The sequence below is a fragment of the Bufo bufo genome, chromosome 11 (assembly GCF_905171765.1).
Source record: "Bufo bufo chromosome 11, aBufBuf1.1, whole genome shotgun sequence".
Taxonomy (NCBI): Eukaryota; Metazoa; Chordata; class Amphibia; order Anura; family Bufonidae; genus Bufo; species Bufo bufo.
This window is the reverse complement of record NC_053399.1, coordinates 30,493,356-30,510,405: the sequence shown is the minus strand read 5'-3', so window position 1 is coordinate 30,510,405 and position 17,050 is coordinate 30,493,356. Positions and strand designations below refer to the sequence as shown.

The 17,050-nt window shown below is 44.8% G+C and overlaps 1 protein-coding gene across 2 annotated transcripts in view; it reads left to right on the top strand.

The window, feature by feature from the left end:
- The window catches only part of PCNX4 (pecanex 4), a 45,150-nt gene extending 29,150 nt beyond the window's left edge, over positions 1 to 16,000 (top strand). For both annotated transcript variants that reach the window (XM_040411208.1, XM_040411207.1), the window contains exons 10-12: positions 4,699 to 5,741; positions 8,019 to 8,205; positions 14,970 to 16,000. In XM_040411208.1, coding sequence (XP_040267142.1) covers positions 4,699 to 5,741; positions 8,019 to 8,205; positions 14,970 to 15,221 — 1,482 coding nt within the window. In that variant the 3' untranslated portion in view covers positions 15,222 to 16,000. The remainder of the gene's footprint in view (positions 1 to 4,698; positions 5,742 to 8,018; positions 8,206 to 14,969) is intronic.
- The last annotated feature ends 1,050 nt before the right edge of the window (positions 16,001 to 17,050 follow it).

Here is a 17,050-nt window from a genome sequence, read left to right as displayed (position 1 = left end):
GCTGAAGACACCTATCCAGGTGATGCCACTCCTTGGCCAGGAGTGTGTAGAGAGCCGCATGGTTAGGGAAAACCAAAGCCGAGGACGAGGGGTCTTCCTGCAAGTGGAGAGTGTCCCAAACAGCCCTGATGAGATCCTGCATGGCCGCAGACAGGGCTGTACTCTGCTCTGATTCAGAATCTGAGTCAGAGGTGTCCCACAAGGCGGCGGAAGGTGTGACAGGGGAGGATTCGTTGCCAGTCTCAGAATTGTCCTGGGAGTAACCCGAGGAGGAGCGGGACATAGTTGAGACAACCCAAGGCTGTTTGCGGGACCAGGTGTCTGAACGTGGGCGTGCCTTTTCCACGGAGGGGGGCTGGGGGGCCCGAGGCGGCCGCAAGTTGGGCAGGCAACTATGGATTGGGAGGGTCGGGTAAGGTTCCCTATGGCTTGGGACAGGGAAGAGGGACAGACACAGGGGGTGGACAGGGCGTCCTGAGAGGGCCTGGGGGCAAGGCACTGCGCACAAACAGGGTCAGGCTGACTGCATGGCAACTTTTTGTTGCAACGTGTGCACGCAAAGTACGTGGCGACCCCGAGGGGGGGCTGGGAACTGGAAGAGGACATGAAGGCTGAGTGGAGCCTGAGAAAAAATAGAAAAGTAGCCAGCCAGAGGCTGTCCTACTGGACCCCAGGTGCTGTGTCCCTGAAGATAGCAGGGAGATCTCCACAAGTGCTGGCAAGATGGAGGCCTGAAAGCAGAAGAAATGTAAACTTCGCACCCAGGGCAAATCTTGCACTTGACTGGAATAGGAGGGGAGAAGATCCCTCCCAAGAGCCAAGAGAAGCAGGGAGGGGCCAAGAAAAAAGCCCAGAAAGCAAGGGGGGGGGGGGGGCGGGAAGGATGCGGCCTAGGGGAGATAAAAGCCGGGGATCCGATTAATAAAGCGGCTGGAAAAGGTGCGCCATCTACAGGAAACCGGGGACCCTCTGGGAGAGAAAAAACAGGTGGGGGGGAGCTCCTGAGAGGAAGCGACTACCAGGGAGTGGAAAAACGGGGCCAAAGGAGCACCTGGGACCCGAGGACAGGCCAGAAAAGATGTGGCCTAGTCCCCAGGCCCCCCGAATAAAGTGAATCCCACACCCCCTGCCAAAAGAGGGAACTAACCGTACTTGCCGTCCGACGTCTTCAGGCGCCGCAGGATCACTGAAGTGGGATTGCCGGCATGCCACTGCGCATGTATATATGTACACACTTTACTTGATGATGTTGTATGTTTGAAAAAGGCACCATACACTGCCAAAACATTAGCATTTTTCTTGATGGATGTACCTATTTGAATAAAACAGCTTCTTCTTTTTTTTCCTATTAACTTTTGAAATGCTGTGCTCTGTTCGTTACCATGTAATTTCCAGATTGGGTTTTTGGTGATCATGAGCACAGCAGGTAAAGGTCTTTTTGCTGACCCTCATACATTGCACTGACGTTTTTTTCAGGTGTTCTGACAACACTGTCTCTATAGGGGAAAAACGACTTGAAGAAAACTAGTTGTAAGAAATAATGTATGCAAAAAACACCACATGTGCCAAATTCATGCGTGTTAGGACCCTGCTGTAAATTACAGGTTTCACTTAATCTTTCCCACAAAAGTATATAATCGGGATGCTCAGCTCCTCCTGCTCTATAACATGCTGCCTGCAGATTGCACTGCATTTTGTGGTGACAGGTCCTCTTTAAATTTGCACCTTGACGGCATGCTATCCTAAAAATCTACATCCACATCTTATTTCAAAGCCGTGTGAAAATTCCATAGGCTTGTATTGCACACGGACAAGAATAGGACACGTTCTGTAATTTGCAGAACGGGCACAAAGATGACAATTTCTGTGGACCTATAGAAATTAATGGGTCTACGTGCGATCTGGAAAAAAATGTGGATCGGACACAGACCAAAACTACTGTTGTGTGAATGAGGCCTTAACACTCAACCGTTCTGCTAGTCCTAAGAAGAGGCCATGATCCTGCAAAACCCCTTAAAGGCGTTGTCTCATCAGTAAGAAACCCTTTCAGAATGTGCCTCCCCAAGATTGATCAGCTGATCGCTCGGAGTCACACTTTTGGCACCACTGGCAAACAGCTACTTTGGCTGGGTGAGCTGCAGCCTGCTGGGTATTTAGTATTACATGGCCAACATTGAAAGGCTGTCCTTTGTAATACATGGGTAGCCCAAGTCTGCCAGATAAGGAGCCGCTCATGAAGCTCTCCATTTTGGCTTATAGAGGGCGGGTCCCAAGCGAAGAGGTTAACTCCATTCCCCTAGTATTATATCCATTTGTTCTAATAGGGCAGGGGTTGAATATCGACTCTCGGATAAAGAGACTTTTGGGAACCCAAGTTTCCCTTCATGTGGTGTGATATTGCCACATATACAGTTGCAAGAAAAAGTATGTGAACCCTTTGGAATGATATGGATTTCTGCACAAATTGGTCATAAAATGTGATCTGATCTTCATCTAAGTCACAACAATAAACAATCACAGTCTGCTTAAACTAATAACACACAAAGAATTAAATGTTACCATGTTTTTATTGACCACACCATGTAAACATTCACAGTGCAGGTGGAAAAAGTATGTGAACCGTTGGATTTAATAACTGGTTGAACCTCCTTTGGCAGCAATAACTTCAACCAAATGTTTCCTGTAGTTGCAGATCAGACGTGCACAACAGTCAGGACTAATTCTTGACCATTCCTCTTTACAGAACTGTTTCAGCTCAGCAATATTCTTGGGATGTCTGGTGTGAATCGCTTTCTTGAGGTCATGCCACAGCATCTCAATCGGGTTGAGGTCAGGATTCTGACTGGGCCACTCCAGAAGGCGTATCTTCTTCTGTTTAAGCCATTCTGTTTTTGATTTACTTCTATGCTTTGGGTCGTTGTCCTGTTGCAACACCCATCTTCTGTTGAGCTTCATCTGGTGGACAGATGGCCTTAAGTTCTCCTGCAAAATGTCTTGATAAACTTGGGAATTCATTTTTCCTTCAATGATAGCAATCCGTCCAGGCCCTGACGCAGCAAAGCAGCCCCAAACCATGATGCCCCCACCACCATAGTTCACAGTTGGGATGAGGTTTTGATGTTGGTGTGCTGTGCCTCTTTTTCTCCACACATAGTGTTGTGTGTTTCTTCCAAACAACTCAACTTTGGTTTCATCTGTTCACAGAATATTGTGCCAGTACTGCTGTGGAACATCCAGGTGCTCTTGTGTAAACTGTAAACGTGCAGCAAAGTTTTTTTTGGACAGCAGTGGCTTCCTCTGTGGTATCCTCCCATTAAATCCTTCCTTGTTTAGTGTTTTACATATCGTAGATTCGCTAACAGGGATGTTAGCATATGCCAGAGACATTTGTAAGTCTTTAGTTGACACTCTAGGATTCTTCTTCACCTCATTGAGCAGTCTGCGCTGTGCTCTTGCGGATATCTTTTCAGGACGGCCACTCCTAGGGAGAGTAGCAGCAGTGCTGAACTTTCTCCGTTTATAGACAATTTGTCTTACCGTGGACTGATGAACAGCAAGGCTTTTGGAGATACTTTTATAACCCTTTCCAGATTTATGCAAGTCAACAATTCTTAATTGTAGGTCTTCTGAGAGCTCTTTTGTGCGAGGCATCATTCACATCAGGCAATGCTTCTTGTAAAAAGCAAACCCAGAACTGGTGTGTGTTTTTTATAGGGCAGCTGTAACCAACACCTCCAATCTCATCTCATTGATTGGACTCCAGTTGGTTGACACCTCACTCCAATTAGCCTTTGTAGATGTCATTAGTCTAGGGGTTCACATACTTTTTCCACCTGCACTGTGAATGTTTACATGGTGTGTTGAATAAAAGCATGGTGACATTTAATTATTCGTGTGTTATTAGTTTAAGCAGATCGAGGTTGTCTATTTTTGTGACTTAGATGAAGATCAGATCACATTTTATGACCAATTTGTGCAGAAATCCATATAATTCCAAAGGGTTCACATACTTTTTCTTGCAACTGTATAAACCCCAATGGTAATCAATACTACATTTTTGTTTTACTGCCCTATTTTTTAGATAGATAGATAACCTAAAAACCAGATGTATGTGATTTAAAGGCTATGGACACCTTTGGGATAATCTTTTCTTATTGCTTTCTAATCATTTTGAGGTAAAAATCATTTGCTCAATTAGTCCTTTTTAAAAATGTTCAGCCCCTTTCTCTGTACAGCCTTGAGATTCTCTACTGTTTCCAATTAGGTATCTCAGCTGACAGCTCCTTATCTCTAATTTCCTGACCTCATAAACACTCTTTATAGCTGAATTCGTATCTTACTGAGAAAAGTATGGCTTACATAATCATTATTTATTATGAGCTGTTATTAGTTCAAAGGTAAGGGATATACATACCCAGCAAATAATGGCTGAAAGTGAAAAAAGTAAGATGCTCACAGCTAGGCAAATATTTTAATAAAGACCAATTGAAAAAATTCTTTTCAGTCGAAAATGAGTAAAATGCAATTATAAAATTGCCCCCAAATGTGTTCATAGCCTTTAAGGATAGATAAGAGAAGGCAGGCATATAACCCCATGCAATATCACCCTGCCAACTGGACTCCCCACACGCAAAAGGGAAACATTTTAAAAACATGCATTTCTAGTAATTAATATTTCCATTCATTTTTCTGCCCTAGGGACTGGAGTTACAGGAGACCTCCTGCCATACAGCCGAAGCTCGGAGAGTAGATGAAGTATTTGAAATGGCATTTGAACAAGCAGAAAATTCTGGTCGACTGGCCCTGAATAATCATTTTGGGAACGTCTTAACACCGTGTACTGTTGTTCCGGTCAGAGTGTATTCCGACGCCAGGAACGTCTTGTCCGGGATAATCGACTCACATGACAACTTGAAACAATTCAAAGAAGATTTTGTTAAAGTGCTGCTATGGGTGCTGATACAGACCTGCTATAAAAAGTCCAGAGCACAAGCAAACATTGATGCAGAACAAAAGGAATCGGATGTTACGGTCCTGCCCGAAAAACACCATGGATCTCTGGGCCCAGCAGAGCATAATGAATCCTCAAAGGACGTAGAAAGTTATAATGATGATGTAGCTGATGAGTGGTCCGACGACGACATATTTGAAATTCTTCCCCATCCAAAGAAAACCAGAGTCAACCCAGCAATGGCTGCTACTGGTGAAGGATTCTCCATCCCGGGCAGTGTGCAGACAGTACATGTTGACTCCTACGTAGAGCAAGATGTAGCAGTGGATAAACTTTACTCTGTGGTGGGTTTTGGTCTTCCCGCCACTAACAAAGGAAACCCGACTCATGTCGAACGTTTCAAAATGGTGGAATTTAATTCCTCGTACTCTAAGTTTCTCACCTTACCTCAGGACTGGATTTTCGGTTCCTTAATGGGTGTGAAAATGAGCGAGATGAAGCAGATGTTTCCAACAGACTGGTATGAATTTGTTTTGACGCAGTTAGATTTCCACCATGTCAGTGAAAAACCTTCCGTTTTGCTTGAAGAAGGACTAAGAGACCGGTCGCTAAAGGAACAATATATTAAAGGACTGACCTCTATTTATTTTGCGTTCTTCGGTATGGAAAACTCTTCTCCCAGTTCCGCTTGGCTCTTCAGAGCTTATTTGGGTGGTATACCTTGGTCAGTTTCGTTAGACTGGCTAACTGGAAATCCAGAACTGTTTCAAATTGCACTCAAGGCATTTAGGTAAGGGATACATTAAAATGCTATTTGTATGGTGAACTATGGGCAAATACAACGAAACCTTATACAGCTAGTACATTCTCAAGTGGTGACCGGGAAGTACTCACATCAATATTTCAGTCCCTGCTCTCCTTAGTAGAGTACCAAAAAATGCTTCTAAATTGTCCAGGAGAGGTAGAGAGGAAATTTGCATAGATGTTCAGGGGTGGACTGGGAACTTAAAGGGGCCTTGGGGAAAAAAAATAACTAAAAACTTAGTAACCCCATGTTGTAGAGGGGGCAATACAGGTAGGCGTGGTCAGCAATATCATAGTGTAAAATACCGTCCTAGTAGAACCAAATACCACAGTGCAGCACAGTATAATGTCCCAAAAAGCTGTCCCTCTGTGGTGGCCATCAATAGCTGCCATGAGTACCTGATTTTCACAGCATTATTTACCCGGCCAGCGGTAGGGAGGAGGGCTTGGCCAGCTCCCTGAGCATCAAATCACCGGGAAATTTCCCTGTAGGGTCTATGGCCAGTCTGCCTCTGTAGATGTTAGTAGGACATGTCTAGCTCTGTATACATCTATTCACTCATTGGCCTATATGTAGGTATAATGCCAAAGACCAGATGTCTGCAACCTCTGGAACTCAAGCTGTTCTGAAACTACAACTCCCAGCATGCACACCTGCTCAGCTTTTCTCTGAACTCCCAAAAAAGTGAATGGAGGAGTTGTAGTTTAAGGCCCCTTTCACACGAGTGTGTTTTTCAGCGCGGGTGCAATGCGTGACTTGAACGCATAGCACCCGCACTGAATCCTGACCCACTCATTTCAATGGGTCTGTGTACATGAGCATTTGTTTTTACGTATCAGTTCTGCGTTGCGTGAAAAACGCAGCATGTTCTATATTCTGCGTTTTTCACGCAGCCCTGGCCCCATAGAAGTGAATGGGGCTTCAGTGAAAATCGCATCGCATTCGCAAGCAAGTGTGGATGCAATGCGTTTTTCACTGATGGTTGTTAAGAGATGTTGTTTGTAAACCTTCAGTTTTTTTTTATCATGCAATGCATGAAAAACTCAAAAAACTGAACGCAATCGCAGACAAAACGGACTGAACTTGCTTGCAAAATGGTGCGAGTTTCACTGAACGCATACGGAGCCAATCCATCACGCTCGTGTGAAAGGGGCCTAACAGCTGGAGGATGCTGACCCCTGCCATATACAATGGGGTAGATGTATTATTACTATCTTAAAGGGGTTGTCCACAGGATAGGAGGGAAGTGTCTGATCAGCGGAATCCGACTGCTGGAGCCCCTGGCGATCATGGGAATGGGGGTTTGCGTTCCTTATTTGAATGGAGCGAGACACGCATGCATGTCAGCTGCTCCATTCAACTCTGTGGTGCTTCCGGAGATAGCAGAGTGCTTGTACTCATCTCTGGCAGCCCCATAGAGCTGAATGGGCAGTAGTGAGTAGGGGATAAGTTGTCTTATTGGACAAACCCCTTTATATTGAAATGGCTTAACACTAGACCAGTCTGGCCTAAGATGCATCATCTGTGAGATAGATCTGGTGCATCCTGCTAGACATATCAGCCACTTTTCTCCTCCTTATGACACCTGTTGGTTGACTTACTTTAGACCAATATTTGACACCAACATGGGTTAATCATCTGCCTTACTCATTGATTCTTCATTTGTAGATTTGCTAGTCAGGAATCTGGGTGAATATCATATTAGGCTACTTTCACACTGGCGTTTCTGGGTCCGCTTGCGAGATCCGTTTCAGGGCTCTCACAAGCGGCCCAAAACGGATCAGTTCAGCCCCAATGCATTCTGAATGGATAAGGATCCGCTTGGCTGCGTTTGGTCTCCGTTGCTTTTTTTAGACGGTCACTAAAACGCAGCTTGCAGCGTTTTGGTGACCGTCTGACTATGCGGAGCCAAACGGATCCGTCCTGGCTTACAATGTAAGTCAATGGTGCAATTGAAAACGGATCCGTCCCCCATTGACTTTCAATGTAAGTCAGGATTCGTTTTGACTTAACTTTTTTTAAATGAATAATGCAAACGGATCCGTTATTAACAGATACAAGCGTTTGCATTATTGGTGCGGATCCGTCTGTGCAGATAAAAGACGGATCCGCACCAAACGCGAGTGTGAAAGTAGCCTTAGTTGTTAACGTTGCTTTCCACAGATACGACTGATAGCTGAATTCCAATTTTTAACAATTCAATATGACTGCATGTGCTCATAATCTGTTACCTTTGCTCAGTCTTTGACTTTTATCTTGTAGATATACCTTCAAGCTCATGGTTGATAAAGCAAGTTTGGGACCTGTTGAAGATTTCAAAGAACTGCTCAATTATCTTGAAGAGTATGATAACGATTGGTACATTGGTCTGGTGTCAGACTCAGAGTGGCAGCAAGCAGTTCTGCAAGAGAAACCATATCTTTTCTCCTTGGGTCATGATCCAAACATGGTAAGATACCATTGCAGTATTTAGCTAAATCAGAATCGATATGAATGTAACCTGTAGTGTCATCCGATATGGTGTCCAATCTGCCAGAACAGGAGCTGCTCACAGACTGGGGTCCAGATGCCCTAACAAGACATATGGACAGAACTTGTCTTCATTAAATAATTCCTTTTTTTGCACTACAGAAGTAATTCACTTTAAGGGTCCATTCACACATCTGCAATTGTGGTCCGCTTCTGTTTCGCAATTGTGCGGACCCATTCATTCTCTATGGCAGGGGTGCACAACCTGCGGGCCGCATGCGGCCCCCGTTCTGCTGGACAGAAACACAGCTGATCATGCGATCAGCTGTGTTTCTTCCTGGAGCACCACACAGGGAAGGATGACAGCTCCTGCCCCTGTACTATAGCAGGACGGGTCCCTGGCTATTGGTGAGAGTGGGGGAGCCGAGGAGAAGGCAGGCGCAGTTTATCAGCGCTCCTGCCTTCTTCTCAAGGAGCGCTCTGCAGCAGTGGTGTACTAAGGGAGAGGGCATTCCACCCCAGGTGCCGCTCTCAGGTGGGTGCCAGAAGCAATGAGCGCTTCCATCAATACAGATGGAAGCGCTCATTGTTGGAGCGCAGGGAGCTGCTGTTCTGTCACTCAGCTCCCCGCGCTCCTCCCCTCCTTCAGGCCAGCGGCGCTCTGAATGGTAGAGTAGGAAGACTTCTCCCAGCTCCACCATTCAGCCTGCAGACACGGATCGCGCTGCCAGCATGTGTGGGCGGAGCCTGCAGCCCGAGAATCTGCATAAGCTCCGCCCACACAGTGCTGCAGGGCGATCTGTGACGGCAGAGAAGAGAGGTATGTGAGCTTCCGGAACGGGACAAGGTGAGTAGGTACTGTGTTTTTTTTTGTTTTTGTTCTTTTTTTGTATAAGGGGCACAATGGTCATTGCTAATGTGAAGGCGGCACAATGGGCATTTCTACTCTGGAGGGGGCACAATGAGCATTTATTGTATGGAGGGGGCACAATGGGCTTTGCTAATGTGAAGGGGGCACAATGAGCATTTCTACTCTGGAGGGGGCACAATGGTCATTGCTAATGTGAAGGAGGCACAATGGGCATTTATATTATGGAGGGGCACAATGGGCATTTCTACTCTGGAGGGGGCACAGAGGGCATTGCTAATGTGAAGGGGACACAATGGGCATTTCTTCTCTGGAGGGGGCACAATGGTCATTGCTAATGTGAAGGTGGCACAATGGGCATTTCTACTATGGAGGGGCAAAATGGACATTTCTACTCTGGAGGAGGCACAGAGGGCATTGCTAATGTGAAGGGGACACAATGGGCATTTCTACTATGGAGGGGGTACAGTGCACAGAGGGCATTACTACTATGAAGGGGGCACAGAGGGCATTATTACTGTGAAGGGGCACAATGGGCATTACTAACACAGAGGGCATTACTACTATTAAGGGGGCACAATGGTGATTTCTACTATGGAGGGGACACAGAGGGCATTATTACCGTGAAGGGGGCACATTGGGCATTATTACTGTGAAAGGGGACAATGGGCATTACTACTATTAAGGGGCATTATTACTGTGAAGGAGGCACAGATAGGGTATTACTACTGTGAAGGGGCACAGATAGGGTATTACTACTGTGAAAGGGGCACAGAGAGGGCATAACTACTGTGAGAGGGGCACAATGAGGGCATAACTACTATGAAGGGGGCACAATGTTGGCATAACATCTGTACAAAACAATGAGGGCAATACTACTGTGAGGGGTTATGATTTTCTTAAAGTATTGGGGGGAAGGTGCCAGAGAAAGGACCCACCCCGGGTGCCAAACAGCCTAGGCACGCCACTGCCGCTGATCAGCTCGTTTGTCGGCTGATTTGCATGTTTATCAGGATGAAAGACGTACAATTATTGTCAGCATATCTCACCGTGTAATCAGGAATTTGCTGCCAATAATCAACAGAACTGAATGAGGGAGCAGTGACTGTGGTAGTGATTATTCCTCCCCATTTACTTTGCATCAGCCTGTGTAATAGGCTGATGCAAACAAGTGCTGATGAACTTTTTTTTTTTGCGGCCCCTTGAAATAGAGCAATGTGACAATGCGGCCCCTAGACCAAAAAAGGTTGTGCACCCCTGCTCTATGGGGACAGAATGGATGCGGATAGCACACAGTGTGCTGTCCGCATTTCTGGAGCGTGCCGCCGATCTTTCTATAGGGGTCCCAGCCGGGTGTATTGCGGATCCCTTAAAGATCATGTCTCCAGATGGACATTGGTGGCATATGGCTGGGATATGCCACTGATGTCATGAGCAGGGATTGACAGAGAGGATGTTCTGTGAAAAATGGGATCTTCTAGCAATGTCTTAACCCATTGATTTCTGTGGGTCTACAAAAATGCGGACAGCACATGAATGTCATCCCTGTGGCTGTTTTGCAAATTGTAGACCCAAGTCCTATTCTTGTCCATTTAGCGGGACACTGATGGGAGTGAGAAAACTGTAGAATGCACATGGGCAGTATTCATATCTTGTGGATCTGCAGTTTGCAAACCTGATACGGTCGTGTGCATCAGGCCTTACAATAAGATCTGCCTACGTTTTGTCTGAATTGAGAGGTAGACTTGAATTATGTGCAAAAAACCTTTCACCTAAAAAAGTGTTGGTGAATACTGGCAGTCTATGTCCCCTTTAATCTTTTATTGAATATGCTTATCTACAGATGTGATGATGATGAAACCCATATCAGCTTGGCAGTGACCATAAATCCAAGTTAAAATGGGGGTTATAATACGAGATGCTCCACAATTCACGGCCTCTGACCCATATTGCACAATGGCTCTTTCATCCAGTTACAAACTAGATTTATATTTTATCACCTCCTTTTATTGCCCTAGATAAGCAGAGAGGTTATTGCTGAGTTGACACATTTACAAAATGAGTAACTACAAGATTGTGACATAATTTATTATGTTCCAGTCTTGCCTCTTGTAACTAAGGCTACTTTCACACTTGCGTAAAGAGCGGATCCGTCTGCAGTCTGCATTATATTGTAGAAAAAATTCTAAGTGTGAAAGTAGCTTCAGACGGATCCGTCCCCCATTGACTTTCAATGTAAAGTCTGGACGAATCCGTTTGAAAATTGAGCCATATAGTGTCAACTTCAAACGGATCCGTCCCCCATTGACTTACATTGTAAGTCTGGACGGATCCGTTTGCCTCCGCACGGCCAGGCGGACACCCGAACGCTGCAAGCAGCGTTCAGGTGTCCGCTTGCTGAGCGGAGCGGAGGCTGAACGCTGCCAGACTGATGCATTCTGAGCGGATCCGCATCCACTCAGAATGCATTAGTTGCTGGACGGATCTCACAAACGGAAAGCCAAAACGCCAGTAGACTAAGGTTATGGTCATTCAAAGCCTCCTTCACAGGTTTCTGTGAAAAAGAGCGGACCAAAAAAAAAAAAAAAAAAAGTAGTATAATAAATATATATATATATATATTTATTATACTACTTTTTTTTTTTTTTTATATATATTTATTATAATCTCCTGTACAGACCCCATTGCAGTCTGTTTGGTTCAGGTATTTGCTCGGGCTGCTGTAACGGAGCAGTCAACGGAAATGAGTAGCACCGGTGTGAACCCAGCGAAGGCCTCATGCACAGGGCAGAGCCATGCCAGAGCTTGCTAACCCAAACAGACTCCACTGGGGCTCTAGTATGTTTCACAACAATACGCCAATTCTGGTGTAAATATTTTTTTTAAAAATGCTTGAAAAAGGTTAAAGGAACACTGGATTTAAATGAATTCAATTGTAGTTGGACTATAGAGGTTTTCAGTCCTGACAGTCATTATCCAGTACCGTCATTAGCACTAACTACACAATGGTCTGATTGCAGATGATTAAAATCCTCTGTCAAGAGGCTGCACCTGTTCATGTGCATGATCTGCACTACTAAACCAAGAACATGTGGCCTGAGGATCAGCAAAATGCTTTTGTTAGGATAATACAACCATCTGTATCAGTTCTGAATGATATAATCTCTAAAATGGCAATGACCGATCCAGCACTAAAACCATTGTAAGTCAATGGGCGCCGGATCCATTTTCTTTCTTGTCCGAGAAAACGGATCCGGCACCGTTGACTTACATTGTGTTTCACACCAGATCAGTATACCATGACGTACACAAAAATGCTGCTTTGGGAGCGCATTCTGGTTCACTCCATTCTGTTCAGTTTATGACTGATCTCAATACCGGAAAGGAAACGCTGAAAGTAGCCTAAGAATAAAAATAAAAAAAACACATCCGTTCCTAGTCAATCTGTTCCAGCAGCATGTCTTCCCCCAATAGCTGTATCGGGCTTTTGCCAGATCAGAAGTAGTGAGGTCCGGTCACCACAGCTGCCAGTCACTGGCCTCAGCAATCACATGTGGGCACCAATTTGGCAGTAGGTCACTGGACCTTGCCACTTCTGGTCCGGCCGGGATGGGAGAGGCGGCACTGGAACAGCTTTACTATGAACGTTACATGCACATGACACGGCTGTTAAAAACAGACACGCAGTCAGTTTTTGATGGCCATTTTACAACTATTTGTGCATCCATTTTCAGTCTGTCTGTGTTTACTGGCCGTTTTGCTATTGTTTTTCATGGCGGTTAAAAATGGATGAATTTCACTGGCTTTTTTCTTATTTAATTTTTTTTTAATAAAGTCCCAACCCCTGCAGTCTACATAATGGGCCCCAGCAGTAAAACTCCCACATAGTAGTCTTCAGCTGTAATTTTTATTTTTTTTTAGCAGAAAAATATCACCTATGCACGCGCAGAGGCAGTCGCTCCTTTCTAAATTAATAAGGACCTGCACTAAGTGTGATGACGTCACCACGTGCTCCCAGCATGATCGCTTGGTGATGCCATCCTTTTCAAGCAAGAGGAGCAATTGCCTCTGCAAGTGGATGAGATAATTTAAGAAAACATTTTTTTAAACCCCTAAAAGGCCATATTGCACTAGTGTACCAGTTTAACGTCCGTTAGATGGTGCACTCCTGTCTAAGCGGCTGTTAAAAACGGTCCCATTGATTTCAATAGGACATGTAAATAGCCCCAAAGACTGCAAAGGTTCTGAAAACGGCTGTCGTGTGCATGTGGCCATATGGTGGGTTTACACAGCCAGGGGAACGTTTCTTTTCAACAACTGGCTGCTCGTTCAGTGGGGGTGAAGCACTGTATTTACACGCAGCGAGCACCACTAGTGCTTGTCCTCATACAGCGCCCCCTCCCGATTACACAGCCCAATTGTCTGGCAGGTTAACTAGGGATCGGCCGATATTCTGATAACGGATCGTGCTGCTCTCAGTGTTCCCTCAGCAGCACAGGGGAGAAGGAAGCAGTCTCTCCCTCCCCCCTGTGCTGCTGCTACCAATGAGAGGAGGGAGGTCAAGAGGAGGGGAGGGGCTGTGGCCACTGCGCCACCAATGAAGATAACTCTCATTAATTCATATACAGGAGGCGGGAGCTGGCTGCAGAATCACATAGCCGGCTCCCGACCTCTATGACAAGTAGCTGCGATCTGCGGTAGTTAACCCCTCAGGTGACACGGATCACCGCTACCGCTCATAGAGGTCGGGAGCCGGCTATGTGATTCTGCAGCCAGCTCCCGCCTCCTGTATATTAATTAATGAGAGTTCTCTTCATTGGTGGCCAGTGCGCCCCCCAGTATTAATCCTTGGTGGCAGTGGCCACAGGGTCCCCTCCTCCTCAGTGGCAGTTTCAATCGGAGCCCCAGCAGTGTAAGCCTGGCGTTCCGATCAGTTACCATGGCAGCCAGGACGCTATTGGAGCCCTGGCTGCCAGTCGGCTCCATGCTGCTGTGTGCACTATGCACAGGGCAGCAGGGAGTGTGTGAAGTCCTATTCACCCTGATAGAGCTCTATCAGGGTGAATAGGACAAGGGTTCTAGTCCCTAAGGGCTAATAGTTAGTAAACAAAAAAAACACACCAAAATATTATAAATGAAAAAGATTCACACAAAAAAACTACACGTTAACAATAAACATTCATTTTCTGCAGATTTGTGTAGGATTTTATTTTTTTAAAAAAATGAAAATTAATAGAATATCAGTATAAATTATCGGCTATCAGCCTGAAAGTTCAGATTATCGGTATCGGCCCTAAAAAAAAAAATCTATCGGTCGATCCCTAGTGTAAACCCATTAGGGCTCGCATTCCAGGCACTGATTAAGGGCTCATGCACACGACCGTATGTATTTTGCGGTCCATAAAAAACAGATCCGCAAAAAATACGGCTGCCGTCCGTATGTATTTTGCAGAACGGAACAGCTTGCCCCTAATAGAACAGTACTATCCTTGTCTGTAATACGGACAAGAATAGGACATGTTCTATTTTTTTGCAGAATGGAAATACGGAAACGGAATAACTTCCTTTTCTTTGCGGACCCATAGGAATGAATGGTTGCGCATACGGTCCTCAAAAATAACCAACTGACTTGGAAAGAAAATACATTCGTGTGCATGAGCCCTAAGTTTGTTGCAAGGCCAGACAACCGCATTAAGAGAAAATGCTCAAAGGGTTTGCTTGCCAGTAGAAAGAAAAAAAAGCGCCACTCTTGTCCTCAGGCTGTGCTCAGTATTGCAGTTCAGACCCATTCACTTGAATATGTGCAGCCCTTCCAAAGTGGACTGAGAATATAAATATCTGCTAGATATATAATTTTTTTGGGTTGCTTCTTGCAGGGCGTATACACTGGCAGAGTGCTCACCTTACAAGAACAGCTGGTGCAGATTGGAAAACTAAATGCAGAAGCTGTTCGAGGGCAGTGGGCAAATCTGTCCTGGGAATTGTTGTACGCCACCAACGATGATGAAGAACGCTACAGTATACAAGCCCACCCCGTGCTACTACGTAACCTAACCGTGCAGGCAGTAGACCCACCTCTTGGATACCCTATTTATTCCTCTGTACCTCTCCATGTGCCTTTGTATTAAACCATTTGTACTGTGTTTCTGCATGTTCAGTGGAAAACACTAGTGTATGACCTAGTAACACAACTCTAGATGCTGCTGTTTTTTTTTTGGCGCTGATCATATTTTATCTTTAGTAAACTGCACGTACAGATGTTGTCCCCTCCACAATTACATTCACTTTCTTTTATATGTCCGATTTGACAGGTGACCTGAAATAGATCATTGCCTCCTCTGTAAATACGTGTACACTTTAAAAAACAAAATGTCTGACCAAAATGTGTATAATGTATGATATTTCTTTTATAAATTGTTCATTTTGATTGTAGTAAACCAGAGTTTGTTTACTTCATTGCTCTGTTCTTTCAATGACACCAAATTGATCCCTCCCAAATATTATGCTGAAAAAACACGACAAGGATATTTAAAGCCGTTTATTATTTAATATAATGCCAGCATTAAAAAAAAAACTTCAATCAAGATGTCCTACACTACTAATTCACTTGTGCTCATATCGGTACACCCCCACAACAACTATTACCATATTCTGAGTCCTGGTGATGTCTCCTTGGTACCAGCCACCTCAATGTTAGGCCAAGTTCACACATCAGTTACTGTGAGCCAAAACCAGTAGTGAACCCTTCTCAGAGATCAGGTATGGAAAGACCTGCACCTGGTGTTGGTTCACAATAACTGACACAATAACTGAAGTGTGAACTTGGCCAACTCTGTCAAACTGCAGTGTAGCAGGTAAAAAAAAAAAAAAAAAAGAGATTTTATGAATGCATTTTATTCATTTTGGGTAAAAAAAAAAAAAAATATCATTTTTTTAAATTTGTCATTATTAAACATTTGCTGCAGTTTTGTCAAAGGGTTAAGGCTGGTTTCACACAAGTGAGTTCAATGCGCTAAACTCGCGGCATGTCTGTGAGAGCTCCCGTCCTGCCCTATGTACCACTGAAAGGATTGCATAGCATTATATTGATTTATGATGCTATGTAACCCTTAGGCCTCTTTCACATGGGCGTTGCGGAAAAATGTGCGGGTGCGTTGCGGGAACACCCGCGATTTTTCTGCGCGAGTGCAAAACATTGTAATGCGTTTTGCACTCGCGTGAGAAAAATCGCGCGTGTTTGGTACCCAAACCCGAACTTCTTCACAGAAGTTCGGGCTTGGGATCGGTGTTCTGTAGATTGTTATAAGGGAAAATAATAGCATTCTGAATACAGAATGCTAAGTAAAACAGGGCTGGAGGGGTTAAAAAAAAAAATAATAATTTAACTCCCCTTAATCCACTTGCTCGCGATGCCCGGCATCTCCGTCTGACTCTTACTGTATAGGACCTGTGGAGAGCATTAACTATAGTTTAAGGACCTGGGATGACGTCACTCCGGTCATCACATGATCTTTTACCATGGTGATTCACCATGGTAAAAGATCATGTAACGTACCCTGTGATGACCAGAGTGACGTCATCCCAGGTCCTTAAACTATAGTTAATGCTCTCCACAGGTCCTATACAGTAAAAGTGTCAGACGGAGATGCCGGGCATCGCGAGCAAGTGGATTAAGGTGAGTTAAATTTTTTTTTTTTTTTTTTAACCCCTCCAGCCCTGTTTTACTTAGCATTCTGTATTCAGAATGCTATTATTTTCCCTTATAACCATGTTATAAGGGAAAATAATAATGATCGGGTCTCCATCCCGATCGTCTCCTAGCAACCGTGCGTGAAAATCGCACCGCATCCGCACTTGCTTGCGGATGCTTGCAATTTTCACGCAACCCCATTCACTTCTATGGGGCCTGCGTTGCGTGAAAAATGCAGAATATAGAACATGCTGCGATTTTCACGCA